Source organism: Typopeltis vanoorti, chromosome 12 (assembly GCF_054136105.1).
Source record: "Typopeltis vanoorti isolate ZY-2024b chromosome 12, IOZ_Tvanoo_1.0, whole genome shotgun sequence".
Taxonomy (NCBI): domain Eukaryota; kingdom Metazoa; phylum Arthropoda; class Arachnida; order Uropygi; family Thelyphonidae; genus Typopeltis; species Typopeltis vanoorti.
Window position 1 is genome coordinate 123144701 of NC_143560.1, and position 26017 is coordinate 123170717.

The following is a 26017-nucleotide window of genomic DNA, read 5'->3' on the forward strand; positions in this document are numbered from 1 at the left end:
ATCTTCACTTTACGACAAATAGTCGAGAAAGCATGGGAATATAACAAAGATCTGTATTTAAGTTTTGTCGATCTGGAAAAGGCATATGACAAGGTGCCAAGAGAGAAGCTATTCAATACGCTGCAGTTATATGGTGTCAATGGGGCATTATATCAAGCAATACTTAGTCTTTATTTGAGTTGTAAGTCAGCAGTTAGAATTGAAGGAAGTACAGGAAGATGGTTTAATGTTAAATCTGGTGTGAGACAAGGATGTACATTATCCCCTCTGTTATTCATTATCTATATGGATCACATTATGAAGGAAAGTGGTATTAAACCTGATATCAAAATTGGAGATGTTAATGTCAGCTCTTTGCTTTATGCGGATGATGTTATACTTCTAAATAAATCCGCTACAAGTCTGCAAGATTCTCTGACTAAATTGAATAGCTGTTGTAATAGATATGGTATGAAGGTCAGCAATAAAAAGACAAAGACAATGAAAATAGGCAGAATCATTGAAAATGTCAACTGTGTTGTGAATGGAGAACCTGTGGAACAAGTAAAACATTTCAGCTACTTAGGCACAATTTTTACTGAAGATGGTAAATTAAATATAGAAATAGACAACAGAATCAGCAAAGCTGGTATGGTGGGAAGTCAATTGAATAAATTCATATGGAATAAGAGAGAAATTAGTCGGAACACTAAATTAGCTGTATACAAGACAGTGTTCAAACCAGTTTTAACTTATGGATCTGAAAGCTGGGTCAGAAGTAAAACACTTGACCAAAGACTAGAGACCGCAGATATGAGAGTCCTGAGAAAGATTATAGGTGTGAACAGATGCCATCAATGGCAGTATCATATTAAAAAGGATGATATTAGGAAAGAGCTTGACATTGTCAGCATCCAGGAATGCGTAAGCAGAGCTAATCTCAGGTGGTATGGTCACTTAAACAGAATGGGCGAGGAAAGATTAGCAAAACAAGTGTTCTCTGCCAGGTTGGCAGCAAAACGACCCAGAGGAAGACCAAGATATAGGTGGATTGATACGGTACAAAGTGCTTTAGACGATAGAAATATAAGAGCTGATAATGTTGGAGTGTTGACAAGTAACAGACTGATTTGGAGGAAAATTATAGATAGGAAATTAATAATGATGTAATTTTTTTCATGTAGTACTATCATATCCTGTACACCCCTTGAGGGTACATGGCAGGAATTTGATGATGATGATGAACATTAAACTGATAGCAATTTTCGTTTGCCCAAATTTCCACCCTATTCAACTCATTCATAAGTGCTGGATATCAGTAACATCCCTGATTGTCCTGCCTATCTTCTTATCACTATTAATTTATTTAAGGAATTCACAACGTATACTGGAATATTAATTAAAAGAAACTTTAATAAATACTTCCTATATTTCGGCAATGTCACGTGCACGCAAGCACTACAATAAGCAAATGAGGCAGAAGAGAGAAACTACTGTTGTTCCTAGAGTCCTAATGGTGCCCCCTAGAAGGCTATATTGGGTTGTCTTGGCTGTTGGGTTGATGTTCTCGTGATGCAAGTTTCCCAAATTTGGGGAAGTCTCATGCACCCAAAATTGTAGGTTTGGAAAGTTTTTTTTAGAGCTGAGACTGATTCTATGAATAATCTTTCATATTTAAACTTGCTGCAGTGTATTAACAGGGCTTTCTTCCAGCATATTCTGTGGCAGGTATCTAGAGCATGGTGTGCAAGCCCAAAGTGGCTGTACTGGTGAAACTGGATGTAGTCTTTATGTTCCAAAATCCTAACATTTGCTGTCTTGCATGTTTGGCCAAAGTAAGACAGTTCTTATCACTGGTGAACAACCGCATATCTCCTGTTAGACCCTTCCTAATGTCAATATTAGGAATACTTCATAAAATGTGAAATAAATTCATATTTAGAAGCTTAACACATTCGCTGCCATGCTCCTTAGGCATAGTCTGTTACTGCACACCAAGCACTTTCACTTCTACAAGGTCAGTATGAGTTATCCCGTAGCTGGCTTATCAGACAGAATTTTGCTTCATATGCCAACTATGAGTAATCTCGTATCATCCCCCCACCTACGTCTTGAATGCGCTGATGACTGTGTAACTTGAGTTCAGAGTCAGTGACATTCAGTGCAGTACGGTTTATTGCACCTGTCTTACAATTATTTAAAATTATCTAAATAAAAACCTTCAATAATGCCATGGCCAGTAAAAGAAAGCTTACTGATGAAGAATTAGAAGGTTACGCTAATATGAGCAATGATAAATGGAATGAATTATTTGGTTCCGATTCCAAAGATGATTATAATCCTATAGACGACTCTAGCGCTGATTGAGATGATGATATATCGCATATAAATATATGTAAATATTGAAAGAACTTCAAAAAAATTGTTTTATTTGCATTAATAAATACACAGTTTACGCAACAATACCTCTTATAATATACTATACTTTTGCTGAAATTATTTTCCTTCTTACAAGCCCTCAGATGTGCTCTCTGCTTTATTCACAAGCCAAGTGTCCAAATTAACGTGCTTATACTAAGGGGTTAACTCGTGCTTGGCACTGGAAGTCGGTAATTGACATACGAGTATATTCATAATAACTAATAATTAAGGAATTGACAGCGTACACAAGAAATATAAATTAAATAAACTTTAATATATACTTTCCGATATTTTGGCAGACGTCACGTTGCCATCTTCTTGGGAACTTAATACAAAGACAAGTGCACGCAAGTACTACATAACAGCAAATGAGAACCGAAGCTAGGAAGCTAACGTTTTCCTAAAGTCCTGATGGTGCCCCCTGGCGAGCAATATTGGTAGTTCTTCGCCTTTGGGCTGAAGTTCTTCTGATAAATGTTTCCCAAATTTGGGGCAGTCTCATGCATCCAAATTTGTTGAGGTTTGGCATGTTCCTAGCGGATAAGGAATGCCAATACAGACCATATAGAAAATTGGCATTCCTTATCTGTGCGACTAAAGACCAACCACTTCCCTTAGACCTACCTGGTGTATACAAGGTCCCATGCAGCTGTAAATTGTCCTACTTTTGCCAAACAGGCAGGACAGCAAATATCAGAATCTCAGAACACAAGGATTACATCCAATTTCACCAGTACAGCCACTCTGGGCTTGCAGACTACACTCTAGATACTCGCCACAGAATAAGATGGAAAAAAGCCACAGTAATATGCCACAGCAAGTTCAAATATGAAAGACTATTAATGGAATCAGCCTCAGCCCTTAGGCTGATTCCATGAATAGTCTTTATATTTCTAGTGTACGCTGTCAATTCCTTAATTATTAGTTATCATGTTTAACCAGTGTATAAGCCTCTCTACAAGAATTACGATCATCCATGGAGATTCCTTTGCATGCAAGGCCCACCATTACGGCAAACTGAAGCTGAAGTTATCCAGACAACTTAACCGTCTGGCATTCCTAAAACGCTGCCGGGATAATCAAGTCATCCCTAACTGTGTAAAATTTAAACACCGCTTCGTTTCACAGAAAGCTCTCCGTATCTACAACCGGACGAGCCAGGCTTTACTTCGGGAGCAAATTACCGCTACACGCAGTTTCCTAGCCGACATAAACAGAGCTATTTTAGCGGTAGAAAATGAGCTTTCAAATACGCTTAATCACGAGCTTTGGTCAGCACTACATGACGTCTCGTGTACGGCGGCTAATAAAGAATTCGAACGAATATGGAGCCGACATATCAACAAGTTTGATAAATTAATAAAGAACTCGGCGTCCAAACCTAAACTACAAACCAACACTGTAGTTAACCTTTCTTCAGTTATCTTGAAGCTTGAAGCAATCAACGCTCTGTCACTTGGTCACAACTTCGCCATTGCTCCTAAGAAATTACCGGCTGAGGAATTAATGATCCAAATTGAATGCAGGATTCGCCACCTTCCAAACCACATCGCCAACGATATTAGATTGGATGTAGCCTGTGTTCTCACAAAAGCAAAACCTCCAAACACCAACATATCCATTAGTGAATACAAGTCATTACAAGAATTGAAGAAAAACAAAGAAATAGTGATCACCAAAGCGGATAAGGGGTATGCCACTGTGGTACTCAATCTTAATGACTACACAGGTAAGCTTAAGGGTTTACTATTAGATTGAGCAACTTACCTCCCTATTGAATACAATCCCACCAACTCTCAAATTAGAAAACTCCATAGGCTCCTTAAGAAGGTCACTTCTTGGCCTGTGGAGATTACCAACAGACTAAAACCATATATAATTCTAGACCCCCCCACACACATATATGGGCTCCCAAAAATATATAAAGAAAATGTGCCATTATGTCCCATAGTGGATGGCATTGATTCCCCCACTTACAAACTAGCCAAGCATTTAGCCAAAGCACTCTCACACTATACTGGCAACACACCACCACACATAAAAAATTCAGCCCACTTCAAAGCCAGTATAGAAAACCTTACACTCCAACATAATGACATAATAGTCAGTTTTGATGTTTCCTCCTTATTCACGAATGTCCCCCTCAAAGAAACCTTAGAGCTAATCCAAGCTAAATTTCTTCCCGATATCTCAGCGCTATTTCAGTTTACAATGAACTCAGGCTATTTCGTTTGGCAGAAAAAATTCTACAAACAGATAGAGGGGACAGCCATGGGTACACCACTTTCCCCACCCTTGGCCAACTTCCTTATGGAGACTTTTGAAGAGAAAGCCTTAAACTCAGCCCCACAAAAACCTACCATATGGCTTCGCTATTTGGCCACATGGCCCAGATTCACTCTTCTTCTTCCTAACACACTTAAACAACCAACACACTAGAATCGAGTTCACCCTGGAAAAAGAGAAAAACAATAACCTCCCCTTCCTAGACACACTAGTCACCCGCCAACCTGATGGAACCCTGGTTTTCTCAGTTTATAGAAGACCCACACATACAGGCAGATACATTCACCGAAAATCCCATCACCCCCACCCCTCACAACAATATGGAGTTATTAAGACACTATTCAACAGGGCAAAAATAATCTGTTCAAATGATCAAGCCCTAACCACTGAACTAAATCACATCTGTGACTCTTTCTCAGCCAATGGCTACCCCTCCAAAAGAATCCAAAAAATACTTAAACCAGTTATCCACAACCCCCCCCCCCCTTCACAAAAAAGATTACTCTAAATCCATCACCATTCCCTACATCCGAGGCACCTTGGAAAAAATCAACAAAATCTTAAAAAAACATGACTTGACCACTTGTTACAGACTATATAGAAAATTGGCATCCCTTATCTGCTCCACAAAAGACCAACCACTTCCCCTAGACCTACCTGGTGTATACCAGGTCCCTTGCAGCTGCAAATTGTCCTACTTTGGCCAAACAGGCAGGACAGCAAATATCAGAATCTCAGAACACAAGGATTACTTCCGATTTCACCAGTATAGCCACTCTGGGCTTGCAGACCACGCTCTGGATACTCGCCACAGAATAAGATGGAAGAAAGCCACAATAATACACTACAGCAAGTTCAAATATGAAAGACTATTCATGGAATCAGCCTCAACCTTTAGGAACATGCCAAACCTCAACAAATTTGGATGCATGAGATTGCCCCAAATTTGGGAAACATTTATCAGAAGAACTTCAGCCCAAAGGCCAAGAACTACCAATATTGCTCGCCAGGGGGCACCATCAGGACTTTAGGAAAACGTTAGCTTCCTAGGTTTGCATTAAGTTCCCAAGAAGATGGCAACGTGACATTTGCCGAAATATCGGAAAGTATATATTAAAGTTTATTTAATTTATATTTCTAGTGTACGCTGTCAATTCCTTAATTATTAGTTATGATGTTTAACCAGCATATAAGCCTCTTTACGAGTATATTCATATTTGGCTTGTGAGGCTCATATACCAACAATGAGTATACTCGTAGTTCGCAGCGAACTTGTTAAACATTTAAATGTTTAAGATCTTTTAAGACCTTCTGCAGTCAATTGAAATCCCCCAAAAAATAAGAATCTTTACTAGGTCATTTCAAGCAAGTTAGATGGCTTCATATGAAAGTACAGTGGTTTGTCAATTATTTAATCTACAAATAAACAAATCTAAATTTAATTAACCAACCCTTGAATGGATTAGCTTGCCAAGTGACTTCTAGTACAGCACAAAATTGTTCCTTCAGTTACCTGATAGGAAAACTACTCTCCCATTGTTGTTAGATAACTGAGGGATTGCTGAATAGTATTTTTCTACCCCAGAATCTCAGGTTTTTCATCCTGCAGGACAAAGTGGTGGTTAGCGAATACATTTAATTGACAGACACGCTACGAATATAGGAATAATCAATCCATCATAAATTAGATTTTTTTATAAAAACTAATTTATGATCACTGGCCTGGTTGGTGTATCCACTCTCCAGACAAAAGGCTGTGGGTTCGAATCCCACCGTGGGCATGGATGTTTGTGATTGTCTGTGAAAATACTAGTGGTGGTGGGCAGTAGATGCCAATAGTGTAGATGATGCACTGGAGACAGAGTTGTAGAGTAGGTGCCCTCCCTTGATGAGTCTTTGGACTCCCTGGAGGTGTTATAATAATAATAATAAAGCCAAATAATTTGACTAAGACAGGCGACTGAGCCTAACATGCACATTAATGTAAAAATGAAGATGTTTCTCATACTCGAGAGGAAAATAAAAGGGCACTATGATTTACACTAATGATTTAAGAATTAATTTATTCTAGAAAGAGATGCTCAATGTTATGCTTTTTGATAAATACTTTATAATACAAAGTGCTGAAAGCATGAAATCAATCTGCAATCTTATATAAGATCTGAGATTTAGTAAAGACAATATACAAAGGACAAACATACCATTATGTGAAATCTGCAAACATCATAATATATAAATATTACAGTGTTTGGACTCAAGTATCAATCACCACATTATGTTACTTAATAAAGATCAATATCAAAAACTTAGTGTTTGAAAAATGTAAAAAAGATATGCATTTATTACAAAATAATGACCTTGTCCAGGAAAAGTATACAATTTATCTGCTTGTAAAGTTCCATGACTGTGTACCGCCAGTTTATATAGTACTCCACCTTGTTTAAACCATTCTGGAAGGAGATGCTGTTCACATACAGCATCACAAGTTAAGCAACGATACAGACGCTCCTCTTGCACTGCTTTTTTTGTAGCATGAACTACCACTTGGGGCTGAGCACCAACAACACCTAAATGTAGTATGTATTTATTATAAAATAATAACATATAATAATTATGAATAATTTATATTTGAAATATAGAAGTTTAATTCAAAATACAGTAAACTTGTGGTAATGATGCAATGGCAGCTTGAAGAAGTACTCTTGCATCTTGCAAAATGTAGTCAACCCAATATGCTTTTAACATGTATGCATGATAATACATTTCTAAATTTTTTTGAAATATTAGAAGCAAACAAACTGAAAGAAGGGTTATTTCAAGAAACACCCGATTTTCTTTTATTCTTGTTCTTGTTAGATAGTTCACAGACAAACCTAAACATTTATGTCATACAAGAACTTTTATTAATTTCAATGAGATGCACAGATAATCTAGATCACAGTTAATCTTTCCCAAATAATCATGTTGGAGGCTTAATGGAATATATACAGCACTCGAAATGGATTAAAACTGATTTTAATGCTTTCAATATTTCATCTTAGTCACTGAGACATCTTCAGGGATTTAAAAAACTAATGTAACACACACACACACACACACACACACACTCAAATACAACACAATACTAAGTGAAACACACGGGTGATTCTAAAGTCCTATCTAGGTGGTGAGCCTTCTTGTGTGCACTTGTAGGTGGCCTAGGATGTAAGGTGGAATCTCTGATAATTAATGTTTCCCAAATTTCGGGAAGTTTTATGCAACCGTATTTATTTAAATTTGGTTGATTTCTGAATGCTGCCTCAGATTCTAAAAATAATCTTTTTTTTTTTTTTTTTGAATTTACTATGGTGGAACATGGTGTTTTTTTTTTTCCAGGAGATACTGTGGGTTGTATCCAAAACATGGTCTGCAAGGCCAGATTGCCCATAGTCATGATTGCAGATGTATGATTTGTGTTCTTCTGGTCAATCTGGCCTTGCAGACCATGTTTTGGATTCAACCCACAGGATCTCCTGGGAAAAAAAAACACCAAACTCCACGATAGTAAATTGTAAAAAGAAAGACTATTTTTAGAATCTGCAGCGGCACTCAGAAATCAATGAAATTTAAATAAATAGTTGCATAAAACTTCCCAAAATTTGGGAAACAATTATCAGAGATCCCACCCTACATCCTAAGCCACCTACAAATGCCCACAGAGGGTGCACCACCTAGATTGGACTTTAGAGTCACCAACGTGTTTCACTTAATACTGTGTTGTATTTGAGTGTGTGTGTGTGTGTATTACATTAGTTTTTTAAATCCCTGAAGATGTCTCAGTGACTAAGATGAAATATTGGAAACATTAAAATCAGATTTAATCCTTTCTAAGTGTTGTATATATTCCAGTGAGTCTCCAACATGATGTCCTCACAACACTTAAGCTTCAACACATGAATTCCCAAATAATCAGTTTATACATAACAATTTTGCTATGTTTTCCTATTATGCCAATCCAAGAGCTACCATGGCTAAGCAAATGGCAACTAAAGTGACTGTTATCTGTCAGAACTGGGATACTGTTAGATCTTATGTTTCAGTCCTAGAATCTAACACACTACTAACTGCAATTCTACATCAATAAACATACATCTTTATCTTCCTCTTGGTCTTCTCTTTGTGCATATCAAAATACAATGTTCAAAGTCAAAAAAAATACAATATACAGCCAGGTCACGGAAACTTACAAAAAACAGAATAATACAGTGGAACATATGGTGCACTTTTTATGGTGCATGATAACAACTTGCCATATGTAAAAATTCTCGCACCTGGTTAATGACTGACTGTTATATCTATATTTCTGGCCATCTGTTCAATACTGTGATAAGGATGATGATGTCAATGATAAATTTTATGAAGAACTAGAAAGGATATATTTTACATAGGCATTATATATATAAAAAAAATAGTTCTAGGTAATTTCATTGCTATAACAGGAAAAGAAACAAGATAGAGGCTGATGATCTGGAATTAGAGCTATTATCTTTGCAACTGTCTGAGAACTTAAGAGTTAGTAGCACATTTTTTTTTCAGAAGAAATATCCACAAACAAACTTGGTTTTCTCCAGATGGGTCAGTAAGCAATCAAACAGGCAATAGGTACAACACTTGCATAAGAAACATTTGCATCTACAGAGGAGCTCACGTATATGCTCATCACTACCTGGGAATAGCACACTTCAAGCTAAGACTTTCTATTAAAACACTAAATGGAGAAATGTTGACAGAAAGAGAAAGATATCAATATAATGATACTGATTTCTTTCTTTCATATCTTTCAGCAAAAGTGCAAGGATGTAAATATACAAAGGCAATATGCAAAAAAGATAGAGCAGAAAGCATGATATTTAGTTCCTTCTATAGTTGAGAAAAGCACAGAAAACAAATGAGTGCAGATCAAAAATATTAGTACTCATTATGTAGAGGAAACCCTTGCATTCATAAGCTGCAGAAAGAAAAAGAAATGGTACAAGAATGCATGTAAAGAGGCTATAAAGAAATGGAATGAGATGAAGTTAAAATGCTACAACCCATAATCAGAAAATACTGATATCTATAGGAGTTGCAGAAATTTTGCTATTAAAATATTGTATTGAAAGAAGAAATTGAAAAGCATGCAAATAACTCAGAGATTCTTCACATACAGTGAGATATTTAAGAGGATATAAACTACAAACTCTAATACTGACTAAGAACAGGGGATTTAATTATTATCCAGGAAAAAGAATTGAGGAATTCAGAGAATATTTGGAAAGACTATGAAACAAATCACCACCTCCACCAGATGTAAACTTACACCTCAGGTGAATGTTTAGAAAGAAATGGTGAAGAACCAGCAAATGAAGAACATCTCTAATTGAAGTGGAGAAAGTTATTAAAACACTAAAAAATAACAAGGCAACTGCTGAAAATAAAATTACAGCAGAACTTCTAAATATTGGAGGAACATCCTTAATATAACTGCACAATGTCCTATTTTTTAAAAAAGGAGATACCAGTATTAGTGGTAACTACAGAGGTCTCTCCCCATCTTGGGCACTTGCTGCAAAATATTATCCAAGATAATTAAGAAAAGAATTAGTACATACACACACACATTGGAAACTATCAGTATGGCTTTTGTAAAGGAAATGGGACAATTAATCATTTCATCTAGTATTTGTGGACTATAAACAAACATATGACAGGATATACTAAAACACTACGGGATGCAATCAGACTTTTTAAACAGAACACAAGCGCACATGTGCATGCACGCACGCATTCGGTGCACACACAGAGGGTGTCCAAAGATTGGAAAAATGGAGAAAAATGCGAATTATTTAAAAATGTAAAGAACATTTTAAAATAAAGTGTCTCTCAATGTTTCCAGACTTTTCAGGCACCTTGTATATATGATACAATTATGTAATCAGACCACATAGAAAATGAAGACATTAGAAGAGAGCTAGGTATTTACAGCTAAAATGAAAAGAATCAAATGTAAACAAAATGTAAATGGAAAGAGCAGTTATGCAGGATGGAATGGTATCAATTGCCAAAAGAAGTGAATAAATATAAATGAAAGAGAAAGGAAGACCAGTGAAGCCATACCAAAATAACTAATCTTTGATGAGAAGAACTATGTAATCTCCACACTCACCCACTGCAAGGTATGTTTTTTAACAAGAATATTCATCAAATTTTGAAATAAAATCTAGACTTTGCCAAGGAAATGTTCTTTCACCTAACTCTGATCAGCTTAGCAGTGGAGAAAGTCATTAGACCACCATAAACAAAGGAGAATGGTTTGAGTGTCTAGGGTTTATGGCACAAGGGCAACTATGGTCATACTGCACCAGTAAAGATCGAAGCAGTATACATGGTAAAAATAATTTTACCATGTATACTGCTTGGTAAATGTAAATAACTTGATAAATAAGGAATATTGTCAATGGGCAAAGATAAGAATGTATAAAATGGCAGGCGTAAAAAATGTGTATACAGAAACAAGTGTAAAATAAAGATTGTAAATACTGTATAAATAAAAATTTTGTAAATGAAACAGTTCATGAATATGAGCTTGACTCTGCCTGAGCATATAAGGCTCAGACAGATTATGAATATAGCTAATGTAGTGACTGCATGAAATGAGGGCAGTCAATTAAAAATGACTGCCACTGGGATAAAAGTTTGCATTATGATTTGCCTATAATTGGTGTAAGGTACAGGGAAATAGCAAAATCTTGAGAAACATGCTGACATAGCTGCAACATCTGCAGCCTTATTTCTCTTAATCCCAATGTGGATTAGAATACAATGGAAGCATACATCAAGGGTAGCTTCAACAACAAAGAAAACTTGTATTCCAGAGAGAGAGAGAGAGAGAGAGAGAGAGAGCTGGATATTTTTGTAGCTCTGGACTTCTTATCACTAGCAGACAGTGTGGATGCCCACTAGGATGGAGAGTCCTCCATGGGCAGGACCATCCCCTATCCTGTCCTTATGAATGATAGTTATGTTTTCTACATGCAAAAGCACATGGGGTTTATGCTTCTGCAAGAGAGTTTTGATGCTGCTGATGTTTTGTTGAAATCCATGACAATTCCATTGCAGAAATGTTTTTATTATTTCTTTTTGATGGTATCATCTGGTTTCCTATGTTGAGAGGTTTTACTTTCATTATGGATGACAGTGTCCATTTCTTCATTAGGAAAAACATTCATCATCAGATTGGATTTCCTCTAGGGCACTAGTTATATTAATTATTTTATCTTCTTGTATGTGTAGTGGTGGTGGTAGCGGGTCAAGGTATCCATGTTATGTGTTGAAGGGCTTATTTTAATAGAATGCCATCTATTAAAGGGTCTGAAGGCAAATCTTTGATCCTATATGGTGCTTATTAAAAAAATAATATACATTTTTTAATAAGTTATTAGATTACTAATAATTATTAAATTACTAATAATTTAATAAGAGGTGTTAATGTCCTCAGGAGTGATATGAAGGCTGGAGTGACATTTGTGCCAATGTCCCTATCAACACTTTCTTTGCAGCTGCCTTCTCAGCATAAGTTTATGCTGAGAAGCATAAACTTATGTATACCACTCCCACTTTTGTGGTATACTGCCTCTCTCCCACCTAATAAGTGATGAATTGCTCTGTGTTTTATTTTTTGGATCTCCTTTTCATTCTTCCACCTTAGGAGTACACTGAATGGCCTCCTTCACTTTTAGAGCATTTCGGTGTTTTGCTCTTTCAGTCTTTATTCTCATCATCTTTACTCCCAACACCGGACACAGATGGCAAAGCTATCACAGGCAGTTTGATAATGACAATATTTCTGACATTTAAAGTAGCACAAAGGGTTCAGGATATAGAGGCTTACTGGACAAGGTAACCTGCTCAGACAGATATTGGTTATTTTGGTGTTTAAGGTAAGGATGATGTTCCTAGTGAACATCAAGTATCAATCTCTATATATAAGGATCCTTCTTATGGTTATCACTCCTAGGTCCCTCAGCTAAGAGCAAATCTCATCATTCCTCATCAGGAACACTAAGGAGGTCCCACTCTGATATTATGCCTCTAAGTTTTTTTTTTTTTTTTAGGGAGGGGTTAATCGTAATTGATATTCCCCTGATGTTGCATGGAGTGTAGCTGCTTCAATGGATATCTCCTGGATGGTTTCTTTAGAGATCCTTCAAACCCTTCTGGAATTGGTGGCTAAATGCCCAAATTGCCAGTCCATTTTAGTTCATTCAGTATCTATGAATATATCTACTAACAAAAGCAACACAAGAAGATGAGGATTTGGCATTAAGTCAAAGCTACCAGTTGGTTCTCTGCATCCCTTAATGCTATGTGGAGGTCTCCTTCCAGTTATCTAGCTTTGCCACTTAAGCAACCCTTATTTGTCATAAACTATCAAAATAATATGAATATGAATTAATAACATCTGGATGAAATCAGCTTGTTCTTCCCCAAGATTCTCTTCTGCAATTTTCGATGTCTCTTCTAAACATGAATAGCTATTAGTGATGTGCATTTTGCACATCACCCATTCTCAGCCTATGTAGTTCAGTCGGTATAGATGAAGTCCTTTGGTCAGAAATACCTGGGTTCGATTCTAGTCCGTGATGTGAGGAACCTTTATCTGGTCTCTTTCGACTAAAGGCGAGTTAGCCGGTCTCGTACGGAGGTTTTTTCACCCGGAAACTCGGGTTTTTTGTCGCTAAGAACAGGCAAACCGGTGTCTATCACCTGAACTGAACCAGATGTCACACCACCATTCCATAAAAATAAAATTCTTGCCTAATAATTCACGACGAGGACATTTTTTCCCCCTACACTAGGATTCTAAACCTTCCACAGTAGTAGTAGTATACCCCACCTTGATGCTTTTAATTGTGCCATCTAAGAGATTTACTTCTTACTCCATCATCAGTCTACCAGAAACTCAAGCATACAGAGCAGAGTACTCTTCAGCAGCAAATGCAGCTACGAATGAGATCTCTGATCTCATCTGTAGATCAAACTTCTAGTCAGTTCTCACTTAAATGTGATGACTATATACTGCTGTAATGCATTCCCTAGAGTACTTCAGATAGAGAAACTCAATATAGATGTATATTTGTGTTTGATTACCCAGCTACACTGGAAAAGTAAATGCATCCATTAGGTCAACTTGGACTTTCTCCATTTATTGTAGGTCATTCCTCTATACATGCTACACATCTAATAATAATAACTCACTCATTAGTGGCACGAAGTGCCACAATTAAAATACAGGAGATCAAGCTTGAAATTAAGCATTTGAATTAATGACTCATCTATGCACAAGCACTGTTACGTTTGTTTTTTCATATACTCTATTCTGATGTGGTGCTGCCACTTTACACTTATTCTATTCTAGCTGAGCCATATAGACTCTAGAAACTATCATCAGACTTGAAGTGCATAAAGTTTTTATTTTACAGAGCAAGTGCCATGTGAGGGCAAGTGGTTAAAAGGAAGACAGGAATATGTTGATGTGTTACTTGAAGATCCAAGGGTTATTATAATCATTGGAGAATAACAGTATCAGGAAGAGAATGAGGAGTTGGTTTGATGAGTTTAGATTATAGTTGAACTGTATATGGGTGTTGATCAGCAGGTGTTCATGATCATACATGATTATAGGAAAGAGGATAGATGGTAGTGACCAGTTCAGTGGTGCAGCACCCATGAAAACACCTATAGAAAATACATCATGCAGCAGCAGGGCATCTATGGGAAAGTAATTGGAGAAAGTCAGTAATGGAGGAAGAGAAGGGGGGGAGGGTTAATCAATTAAGTGAATTACTTGCTTCTGAATACAATCTGTCATTCTGAGAGGAGTCTTAGGTGCACCATCTCAAATATGGGAACAATATTATTAGGTCAGATGGATTTGAGCTTTATAAAGTGTCAGGAGTTGAGCTTTATGAGCTAACTCCTGACACTGAGCAGTGGAGAACTGTTTGGAGCAAATAATAATATCAAGCATTTTGGAGGCTGAACAGGCTATGGATCTGATGCGTCTAAATCAGAATAGGTTAGATATGAGAGTTAACTTAACCAAGTGATCTGAATAGCGAGCAGAATATTATCAGATAGAGTGACATGGTCTTTCTTCCTAGAAGTGAGACAGCATTGCATTTTGTGACCTTAAAAATTCACCAAGTTATCCTCACCCCAAGCATTGAAGGCATTGGTTATAGAAGATCTTGAAGCAGAAATTACCTGAGCACAAAAGGTTTTGAAATGAAAATGATTAGTGGAGTGTATAATACAAATGTACTAATTTATATGATAAATAGCTAAATTTATATATTTATTTTTAACTTGTGTACTGCTGTAACCTCTGGGCATGGAGAAAAATGGCTTCAGTTTCATCCTGATAGAATCCTACCATCATTCCTTCACCCCAACATACAAAGCATCAGAGTAAAACTATTCCCATTGACTGTATCCAGTGTACAAAATGTATTAGAGCAGTTCATTTTCCGACAAGGTAAACTAGAAGAAGAACAAGCTGGATTTAGATTAAAATAATGTTATCAGAGTCATATTTTTGCATTTAGCCAAATGGCCTTGTAAGACACTAAGACAAATAGGGGTTGTTTAAGTAATGAAGCTAGACAATTTGGACGAGACCTCCAAACGGCATTTTAAGGAATGCAATTAAAGACAGAAGCTTCTAATCCAAAGTATAATGATTGCTTCTTGCTATGCACACCATTAGTAAGTATCTATGCGGATGCAGAATGAACGAGAATGGGCTGACAATTTTGGATTCAGCTACCAAACTGCATTCTGTACTGGGTTAAAACAAAAGATAATGATGTTACAAAATGGAATGTCATGCTAGCTGGGGAATCACCCAATTAAACAAGCCTAGATGTTTTCTTCAGGGGACCCAGAGCAAACCCAACATCAGCAGAATTGCAGAAGCACCATAAATGTAACAATTAACAATGGAAAAGAAGAGGAACCAGCAGAATTAGAGATGTACCACTTCAACATAATTGTTGTATGCAAAACAGAGAAGGCATAAATAGGTTTCTTCTTAATAACAAGATGTTGCACACAAGCAATAATGATCATAGAAAACAGCAAGCACCATTTTATGTTCATTCACACACTCATTCGCTTCATGCGTGCCTTCAAACACACTTGTCTGCATCTGCCTTAACTGCTTTAGTATTCTGGACTTTGCGCTTTCACACCTTCAGTAAATAAAACTCTCTCCAGGCACCTAACTCCAAATCCATCAGGATTGTACAAATCTTTGCATCCATCCAAACTCATTTCTTTTACACAGCCTGCATATTGAATCATTAGTTATCATCGCTCTCCTCAGTTCGCTTCTATCATTTAGTGGCAGGAGACTCACAAACTTCACTGTTACTTTTCTTTTTCACTTCTTCCAACAACTCTGGCATTCTCTCTCTCATACAATATTTCTCACCTCTCAGGTCATTGTTTCCAGTCAAAACAATTAATTCTTTCATATGAAGAAACAAGAAGTAATTGCCTTAATTTCTGAGCAGGATAGATAAAATTGCATATTGTTATTATTATCATCATCAAAGAAACAAAGTAGAGAAGAGCTTCCAAAGGCAAAATGGCAGAATATAGTCAAGAGAAATGCAATCAGCAGTACATAATCAGTACTTGAGATAGAAAAAAGCCATGAAAAAATTTAATGTGGAAATACAGATGAAGTAGATACCTATGATTAAAAAGGCTCAAATATGAAGGTATGAAAGTTTTACACTGGCTGTAATGTAAAATTCAGAAGGCCACATTGCAGATAATTGGAGTCAAGCTCTCATAATACTTGTATAAAAAGAGAAATACAACAGGATGCTTTATTTCGGTTTTTATTTTATTTATTTTTATTATATATGGATTGACTCACTAAGAAATAACTTAGAAACCAAAATGTAAGATTTCATAAATTGGAATCCTGATGGATAATAATTATTTGGAGGTAAATTATCAGTAGGAAGTTAGTAACAATTTAAACTTTTCATGAAATAATAACTACCATTTAACTACCTAGGATGTATGATCATATATGAAAATGAAAACGATATAAATAAAAATTGCAAAATATTTAAAAATAACAGGTGTAATTAACTCTATATTTAAACCAAACCTAGCTCAAAAACAAACCAGACTAAAAGTATACAATACATTAGCCCTACCAGTCTTAATGTATGGAAGCGAAATCTGGACAATAAAACAAAAAGACAAACAAAGATTAACAGCAGCAGAAATGAAGTTTACGAGAAAAACTATACCCTATTTGATCATAAAAGAAATGAAGAAATTATGAAAGAATTAAACCAAGAACCAGTAATAGAAAAAAATTAAAAAATATAAACATAAATGGATGGAACACATTCAAAGAATAAAAACAGAAAGATTACCAAAACAAGCCTTAAAGTATAAGCCATTAGGAAAAAGAAAACCAGGACGTCCTCTTAAACGATGACTTCTAAGGCCGGAACAGGCCATGCTAGGCCTAAATCCTTGATACGCATGATGATGATGATGATGAAATAACAATATTAACATAAAGATACTTTGGATGTCTGCAATCATTACTTAGAATGACTGTTAGACACAATTAGTGACAGCATAGTAAAAGAAAATATCAATAATAAGCAAGCATATAGTACATAACACTTTGGCAGAGCCATCAGGAAGTGAGATGTAGAAAGGTCAATTGAGTAAGGATATGAAAGGAAAAATACTCAAATGTAAAATTATAAGTCTTATGGCTACACTGATTAATTCAGAAAGATTTGTAGGTTAAACTCTAGATGACTGGAATAAAATTCTCAATAGTACTAATGTCAAAATGGAAGTTAAACAGTATGAGAAGTAGCAGAGGAATTTCCCTAGAAAAATTGAGAAAGACAAGCTTTGGAGAGAAAGAGCTGGTTTTTGGTTAAACAGGGATTGTCAGAACCAAATTTTTACTGGTTCTTGCAAATAGCCGATTACCAAGATCAATATTCAAGTTATGTAGACCTGGAAATGGCATCTGACAAAGTGCCATGTGAAGAGCTGTTAAAAAAATTAGTTATATGGTATTAATGAGAAATTATATGGAACTATGAATTATCAATATTTAAATTGTAAATCAGCAATTTAGAAATAAAGGAGGTACAGGTGATGGTCTGATGTAAAATCAGATGTAGAGCAAGGGTATGCACTATCTCCATTTACTGATCATCTGTATGGAATCACATTATAAAGAAAAGGTGGCATTAAACCTGATATCAAAATTGGAGATATCGACCACAGCTCTTTACTTTATGCATATGTTATAGCACAGTTCTTCAGGTCATTTTCAAATGAGTAACTGCTGTAAGAAATATGGTATGAAAATCGGAAATAAAAAGACAACCTATGAAAATACGTATAAGCTTACAACACAACTTTATTTTTGATGACAAATTTATAGAACAAATAAAATCTAACAGCTATTTATGCATAATAATATTTAATAAATTTGACAAGTTACATTTGGAAATAGATAAAAATAAGCAAATCTGGTGTTGGGAAGTCAGATGAATTAATGTATATGAAATTAGAAAGAAATCAGTCAAAACACTAATGTATAATAGTCTTTAAAAAAATTTTAATGGATATCTTATGAATTTCAGAGTTGAGTTAGAAATAAAATATTTGAACAAAGACTAGAGACCACAAATATGACAGTTTGATAAAAATTAAGAGAGGAACATATGAAAAAATCATATTAAAAATGACTATATTAGAAAAAGTATTCTGAAATGGTATGATTGCTCACAACAGAATGACAGAGTAAAAGCTACAGAAATAGGTGTTTGATGCCAAGGTGGGATGAAAAAGACCCAGAGGAAGACCAATATTTAAGATCTGACAATATTAGAGTCCTGTCAAATAAGACTAATTTGGATGCAAATTTTTGATATGGAATTTGTAATAACATAAATTTAATCCTGTTGTACTATCATTATATTCTGTACAACCCTCAGTGTTTATTCGAGTAATTCATTGAATTACTCGAATAAATATACTTAATATACATAATATACTTAATATACATAATTAAGTATATTATGGATAATCATCCATAATATACTTATCTCCAGTTTTTGGTGTGATTTTTTGATGTGATCAAAAGATCTTTCTTTGATTCCAATTGTAAGTAGCATCCAAAACATTTTTCCACCTTCATGACATTTACTGTAGACTAACTATAGCAAATTCACAGACCGTGAATGGTTTGTTATAGGAGATAGCTTTGTATAGTGAACTTAGCACTGTGCCTATAGGTATTTTGTCAGGACTTTTTCAGTAGTTTGTTAGTGTTATAATGGTGCTTTCTACAGTGAGAGGCAAATGTATCTTGTGTATTCTTTTGAAAATATTCCTATGACTTCATTTTCTACTTTAAGATAATGGCTTTCTGACATTTTTTTCTACATTCTTCAACAGCATATGCTGACTTATTAGCCAGTAAATTTCTATACATGATTTCTTTTCTCTTATTTCCTTCTTTTTAAAACAAAGTTATAAGTTCTTTAGATGCCAGGTAATTTTACTTCATACAAGCATAATGCTATGATAAGGCCAACCTTCTATGTCTGATAAATGAATAGATTACCTGGCAGGTGTGTGTGTGTGTGTGTGTCTCCCCAACAGTTTTCTCCTCTGTTGTTGATCTGTAAAATCAATCAGCATTTCCTTTTTCTTTATGTCAGTTGCCTTTTCTACTAGTTTTTTTTAGTGATAAGGATATAGGCACTAATAAGTGAATGTTAAAGCTCAAGCACTGATTAAGGATTAAAACATTAATTCTTCCAATATCTCACCTCAGTAACCTCCCTAAAGATATCTCTGAGACATCTTCAAGGTGAAAGACTTTTGAGATTCAGCAACTGTCCTCAAAAATCAGCCTAATATGATTAAATATGAATATATAAAACTTCCCAAAATATGGGAAACATTAATTCTCCACAATCTCCCAATAACAACTGAGAATTCCAGCAGGTGAACACAGAGGGCTTCCCACATGTTAAGACTCGAGTCCATGTGTTTCACCTAGTTCTGTGTTGCCTATGTGTGTGCTACAAGTTTGTATTATATTACCCAAATATGTCTCTGAGACGAGATATTAGAAGAATTAGTGTTTCTGATCCTTTCCAAGTGCTGTTTCACTCCATTAAGTATCCAACACATGAAACACCAATTTTGATATTTATCAGAAAATAAATCTTCCACTATTCTCAAGACCTTAATGAAAGATCTTAAAAAATCCTTACTACTATAAGACCTTCACATCAATAGCAAATGCCATTATAATGAAATTATGTATCAACTCATCATTTATGTGCATTTATTACTACCAGAGTTACCACAAAATGAAGAAAAAAGAAAAAAAAAAATCAAAAGCACACAAGCAACATATGCACTGTGCTTGACAGCTGCATTTTCCATGTTTAATTAAATTAAAAAAATAGAATAAATTCTAGAACTATTTCTAAGCTTTTCAGTATTGTTGACCAATTTAAAAGATCTCTCTCTCTCTCTATGATTGATTGATTTATGGTTAATTTGTGCAAGGACAGCAAAGGTTACAGCTGTACAAAAGGTAATAATAAATAGTAATAGAGTGATGATAAATTAGTAAATGATATTAATGTACAAAAAGTTTTAAAAATGTATAAATTAAGCAATTCAGTATCTACACAAAAATAATATTCATAATCAAATGTGGTTAAATAAATTAATTCTTTGTAAAAAAAAACAAATCATGCAATTTCTCTAAGTCTCCTGTTTGAGTGTATACGGCTCGACAAGATTGGTAAAAATTTCATTTGTCTTGTGTGAAGTGCTGGCACTCCACCAGAATGTGACAAATGGTGAGATGAATGTTGCATTTTTCACACATAGGTGTTGAATGCACACAGAACAATCATGAGCCCTCAGTAAACAAGAATGTATAAGATGACTGTCACCTATGCAGAGCTTAGCAAGATCAGCATCCTCTCTTCTGTTTCTATGCTGACTACACTCAGTGCTTAATTTCAGGCTTAATCTCGCACAATTTTTTTTTGTAAGCTGACTGAAGTCAATATATGGGACCATCAAAGATTATATGGAAAAAGTATAAGCTGATCTAGCAGCTGCACCTGGTACAATAGTTGTTAAACTTCAAAAAACACTGGATGTGGAATATTACACGCACTTTTGGTAGCATTTTTCTTTTATATGTACAAAATGAACAGCATGCAACTTTGCGGTATAACTACTGTAATTAAGTGGGAACTGGTGAGATATAGTAACATCATGAAATACAGCAGTACAACCAAAAGAGGTTCAGCCCTTGAACCATCAGTATGGAGGGGCAAGAAATCAGAGTGGGCTGCTCTGTGTGCATTAAACAATTGCACAATCTCTCTCTTTCCAATGTACTGCCAGGTAAACAGATGGAGTATGAAACTTCTGTAGTTGATAAAGTAAAAGGTTACAGGATGGAGTGTAAACCTGCCATGGAGAAATGCTCTTATACTGGTGCAGGCAATGCTGTCAACATTGATGCCTATAGCTTCCATAATCTCTTTAAGATACATACCAAAAAGGTCGTGTAGCAGTCTGACGTTTGTGATACTGAGCTTCCCAATGCAGTCAAGAGATAATAATCAACATAGTATGCTCTGGAAGAGACTATTTTTAGGGTATAGGTAAAGAACTGTTTTCATCTTAGTGATAGAGTAGGTTCATTTAATTCAACATGAAGACTTTGAATGGGCTGTGTATGAAAAGCACCAGGCTATTTGTATACCCTGATGGTAGATAGGGTCAAACCATCACAGTATGCTCTCCCTTACAGAACTGTAAACCTCAGACCAGTAATCATGCTTTTATAGTACAAGTGCGCGTAAAGGTGGAGCAAGGAACGTAGTTCAACATCCCATTCTGTAGAAGATAGAGTGCAAAGGTTCAGTGCTTTTCTGCATTTTGCCAAGTTGACAAATGTATGTAAAGAATATAAGCTGTCTGTCAAAGATGAGTCTCAAGAACTTGGCCTCTGGTGCTACTGGAATAATGCCATATCTTCAGGCTGTGTCATAAGCTTTTTCCATGTCAATGAAGACTGAAACCAGATGTTCTTGTTTCAGGAAAGTATCTGTTATATATGTTTCTAAATGGAAGAAATGATCCAATGTTGATCAGTGCTTATAAAAGCCAAGCATCTAGAAACTCTTCCTCTGTAAGTATTCTGTTGTATAGTAAGAGAAGAAGATCCATGGAAGATGAAACATGTTTTATCATATCATAATTAATGTTATCAGGACCTACTGCACTGGCATAATAGAGTAGAAGAGCTTTTTTTAGTATATCTTTAATGAAAAACTAAGTCCAGTGCATTCGTAGAAAAGTTCAGCAATTGTTTCTCTTGTTGCATGCTCTCTGTCTCTTTCTCTCACAGCTTTTAGTTTCTCCTTAATGAAAGACCGATTGTATAACTCTAGTTGTACAATCGGTCTTTCATTAAGGTGCTTATAAAAGAGTGATAAATAAAAGACTTATAAATCGGTCTTTCATTAAGGTGCTCCTTAATGAAAGACCGATTTTACAACTCTAGTTGTACAATCAGTCTTTGTACAACTTAGTGAATTGGTAGAAAAGTTCAGCTGCTATCTTTCTTGTTGCTCTCTCACTCTCTCTCCACAACACACACACACTATATATATATATATATATAGTCGGGTCTCTTTTTATGCAGTAGATACGTTCCACAGAAAATCGCATATAAAAAAATCGCACAAAAAAGACCTAACTTACATTGAAAAATTAGGGATACATTCCATACTTTTCTAAAACCACATAAAACCGAAGCAATGAATTAAAATAAACCTAAAATCGCATTAAAAAGTTTATAAAAATTCAGGAAAATAAGAATGCCTAAGTTTCTTTTAAAGCTTTATTCATTTAATTTTATTGAAAAGTAACAATCTCTTTTAAAATTTTGTCATCAGAATTACCATCGCTATTAGACAATATTCGGCAACGTTTGCGAAATCACTTTCATCACCAGAAGAGATAGTCAGCGCATCAGATCTGTATGGTAAAGGCAATGGTTCTTCACAAACAGAATTAGCTTCATTCTCGTTCTGTGAAGAACGAGAGTGAAGCTAATTTTTTTTTCTTCTGACAATGAATCAGTAATTAAACTTTGCAATGATGATTTTACTAATTTTTATACAGCTTGCGATATCCAGACATACAGTTCTTCAGCTCACGTTGGAATTTAAAGGCTCGTTCAGAATTTGTGTCATTAACAAGAAAATGATTTTCCAATTTACTGCACAGTACCAGATCTTCTCGAATTATATTTGCAGGGAGGGGGACAGGTTTTTCTTTGCAAGACTATCATTTTCTGCACCTTCCACAATATCTAAAGTTAATCGATATCCAATAATATCATCGTCACTTAAGGCATTATCCACAAGCAATTCGTCTACATCATTCTCGTTAAATGCATCAAAACCTTCTCCACCAATTTCATGTGCCAAAGTAATGATTTCAGCTTATAATGTAAATGTTTGAATGGTTACACTGTTTGCAACACATCCAGGCCAAGCTGCTTTCCAGCAAGCATTTAAAGTTTGTGGTCTTATTTCAGCGATAGCAGATGCACCATGATTTAAGCAGTCCAAAATAAATTTTTTTTTTCCAAACGTCAGTTACTGTTAATGATTCATTTTCTACTTTATCCAATATAAATTGAAAAGCGTGCTTAACGTAATATTTTTTATAAGTAGCAATTATGCCTTGATCTAATGGCTGAATAATGCTTGTTGTATTGGGTGGAAAAAACACTATCTGCACATTTGGATGTTCTAAATGCAGATGACTTGGTGCATTGTCAACAATTAATAAAACTTTAAAAATCGAGAGTTTCTTCCTTCATATATGTTTCCACTTCTAGTATCTGGTACAAAGCAATTATCGAACCATTCAGTAAATACAGCAGTTGTTACCCAGGCCTTTGTATTAGTCATCCAATGTACCAGCAGCTGTTTTAGATCTTTGCCTTTTAGAGCACTAAAAATTTTTTTTGCCTGATGCATTGCTATAAAGTAACAACACTATTTGATCTTGGCTTGCTTTTTTTTCAGAGTTTGTGATGCAAGTTCGACTAGGCATTTTCTGCCAAAATAATCCTGCTTTGTCAGCGTTAAACACTTGTTTGGAACAATATCCACCATCTTCAATAATTCTGGCTAACTTCTCTTGAAAATTTTTGGCTGCTTCTTCATCTGCTGCTGCAACCTCGCCTGTAATTTTCACGTTATGAAGTGCATTCCTTTTTAAAAACCCAGTTAGCCATCCTTTGCTAGCCGAAAATTCTTTATCAGCCTGGGAACGGAAGTAGGTGGCTCCAATTGTTTCATCTGTTCATAAAACCGAAGAGCTTTTTGTTTAATTAAATAACCACTTATAAGAATTCTTCTTTGAGTTAATTCTTCAATCCGAATTATGAGCACTCGTTCCGTTTTTTCTAATAAAGCGTCTCTTGAGTACGATGATAATTTGGCACTTAGATTTGTGCCAGAAATGATAGATTTTCTTATTGTGAATTCATTCTTTTTAATTGCTCTTATAGTAGATTCACCTAAATGAAAATGTTTACCAATCGCCATAGATCCCTCTGCTTTTGCTAAGCGATCTAAAATTGCAATTTTCATTTCCAAAGAAATTGCTTTTCTTTGGTGCTATTTTTTTTCTCCATTGGGCCAAATTAAATCTTTAAAATAAAAATTAGCAAAATTTAGACTTACAATAATGAAAAGATAAACACTTAATCACATACAAAATTAAAATTTCACAGACACTCACTGCTTACACGTTATGCCAGAATGTGCTGCAACACGCTGTTCATTATGTACAACGGTACATAAGTTTTGAATTTATGCAATGCATAACTTCAAAACCACATAAAAAAGATAAGGATAAAAAGAGACCCAAGTGTGTACATAATATTTTATTTTATTTATTTATTTTTTATTATTTTTTTCCAACAGAATATTCCTATTCAAAAAAATAGTATATGAGCACTCTGTGTTAATAAGAATCACTTTCTGTACCAAAATCATTTTAAACATAATAATAGCTATTAGTCTGATACTCATTTTATTGGTCTGATTTTATTCATAAAAGCTGAGGGACAATAAATTAACTGTGATAATTGTGTTTTGCATTTAAAATAGAACAATGATTCCATCTAAGGAGATTTTCCAATCTTGAAAAAAAAATTATGCTGTTATAGTTTACAAAAACCAATCACTTTTCATCACTGCCAAAGAATGGACAATTTCTTGAGGAATATTAAAACCTCAGCACCTAATATGATACTATATGGATCTGCTCAGAGAGTTCCAGTACTTAATTTAAAACGTATACAAAAGCTTATGAGCTATAAGGAACATACCCTTTTCTGAAATTTTCTCCTCCTGCATCAATACAGGAGGAGAAAATTTAAGTTTACAGGAGGTACAAATTTAAGCTTAGGAAATAAAAAGAAGCCCACAGACCAAATTTGGTGAATAGGGTCAGTGAGGTACTGATGTTCTTTTGAGCCAGAAACTTGCAAGTGAAAAGAGCTAAAGTCTCAGCACAAACTCTGCAGCAATAATTCTTATTTTTAAATCTTCCATCAGAATTTCGTGGATAGATCCAATAGAGATCCTGTTTCAAAGGCTAGCATTCAAACAGTAATTCCCCAATTGTTGGTTACCTTTTCATGAATACAAGTCACCAAATCACGAAGTGGGAGTTGTCCAGAGTGAGGGTCATCTTTGACCATCTTTAAATCACTGTAATGTCTTCGAGCAGCTTAAGACATTATACTTGAAAGCTGTTTTAACCTTCTGAAAAGTTTATATGGCTTTTTTTTTTTTTTTTTTTTTTTGTTTTGCCAAGATTAACACAAAACTTGATGTCCACGTGTTGTTCATTAATTCCTGACATCAAGATAGTCAAAAGAGGAAAAAAATTAAAGATACCAAGAAATTATATACTTGGTTTAATCCTTTATCCAAGTGTAAGCAAACAAGTTTGCACCTGAACGATTTTCAGGACTGGGGAAACTCATAAATAAGCTAAGACTTCCAAACAACTTGCCTTAGTATCCCACAATGCAAAGCACATCTCCTTGCAGACATGTATAATGCTATGCATCATGGGAAGGGTCACTACACAGACCAGTTTCGACCTT

At 35.2% G+C, this 26017-nt stretch overlaps 1 protein-coding gene across 1 annotated transcript in view; it reads right to left on the reverse strand.

The window, feature by feature from the left end:
- The window catches only part of LOC150101198 (deubiquitinating protein VCPIP1-like), a 331399-nt gene that overhangs the window by 184077 nt on the left and 121305 nt on the right, over nucleotides 1-26017 (reverse strand). The window contains exon 6 of the mRNA XM_090402113.1: nucleotides 7044-7253. Coding sequence (XP_090258239.1) covers nucleotides 7044-7253 — 210 coding nt within the window. The remainder of the gene's footprint in view (nucleotides 1-7043; nucleotides 7254-26017) is intronic.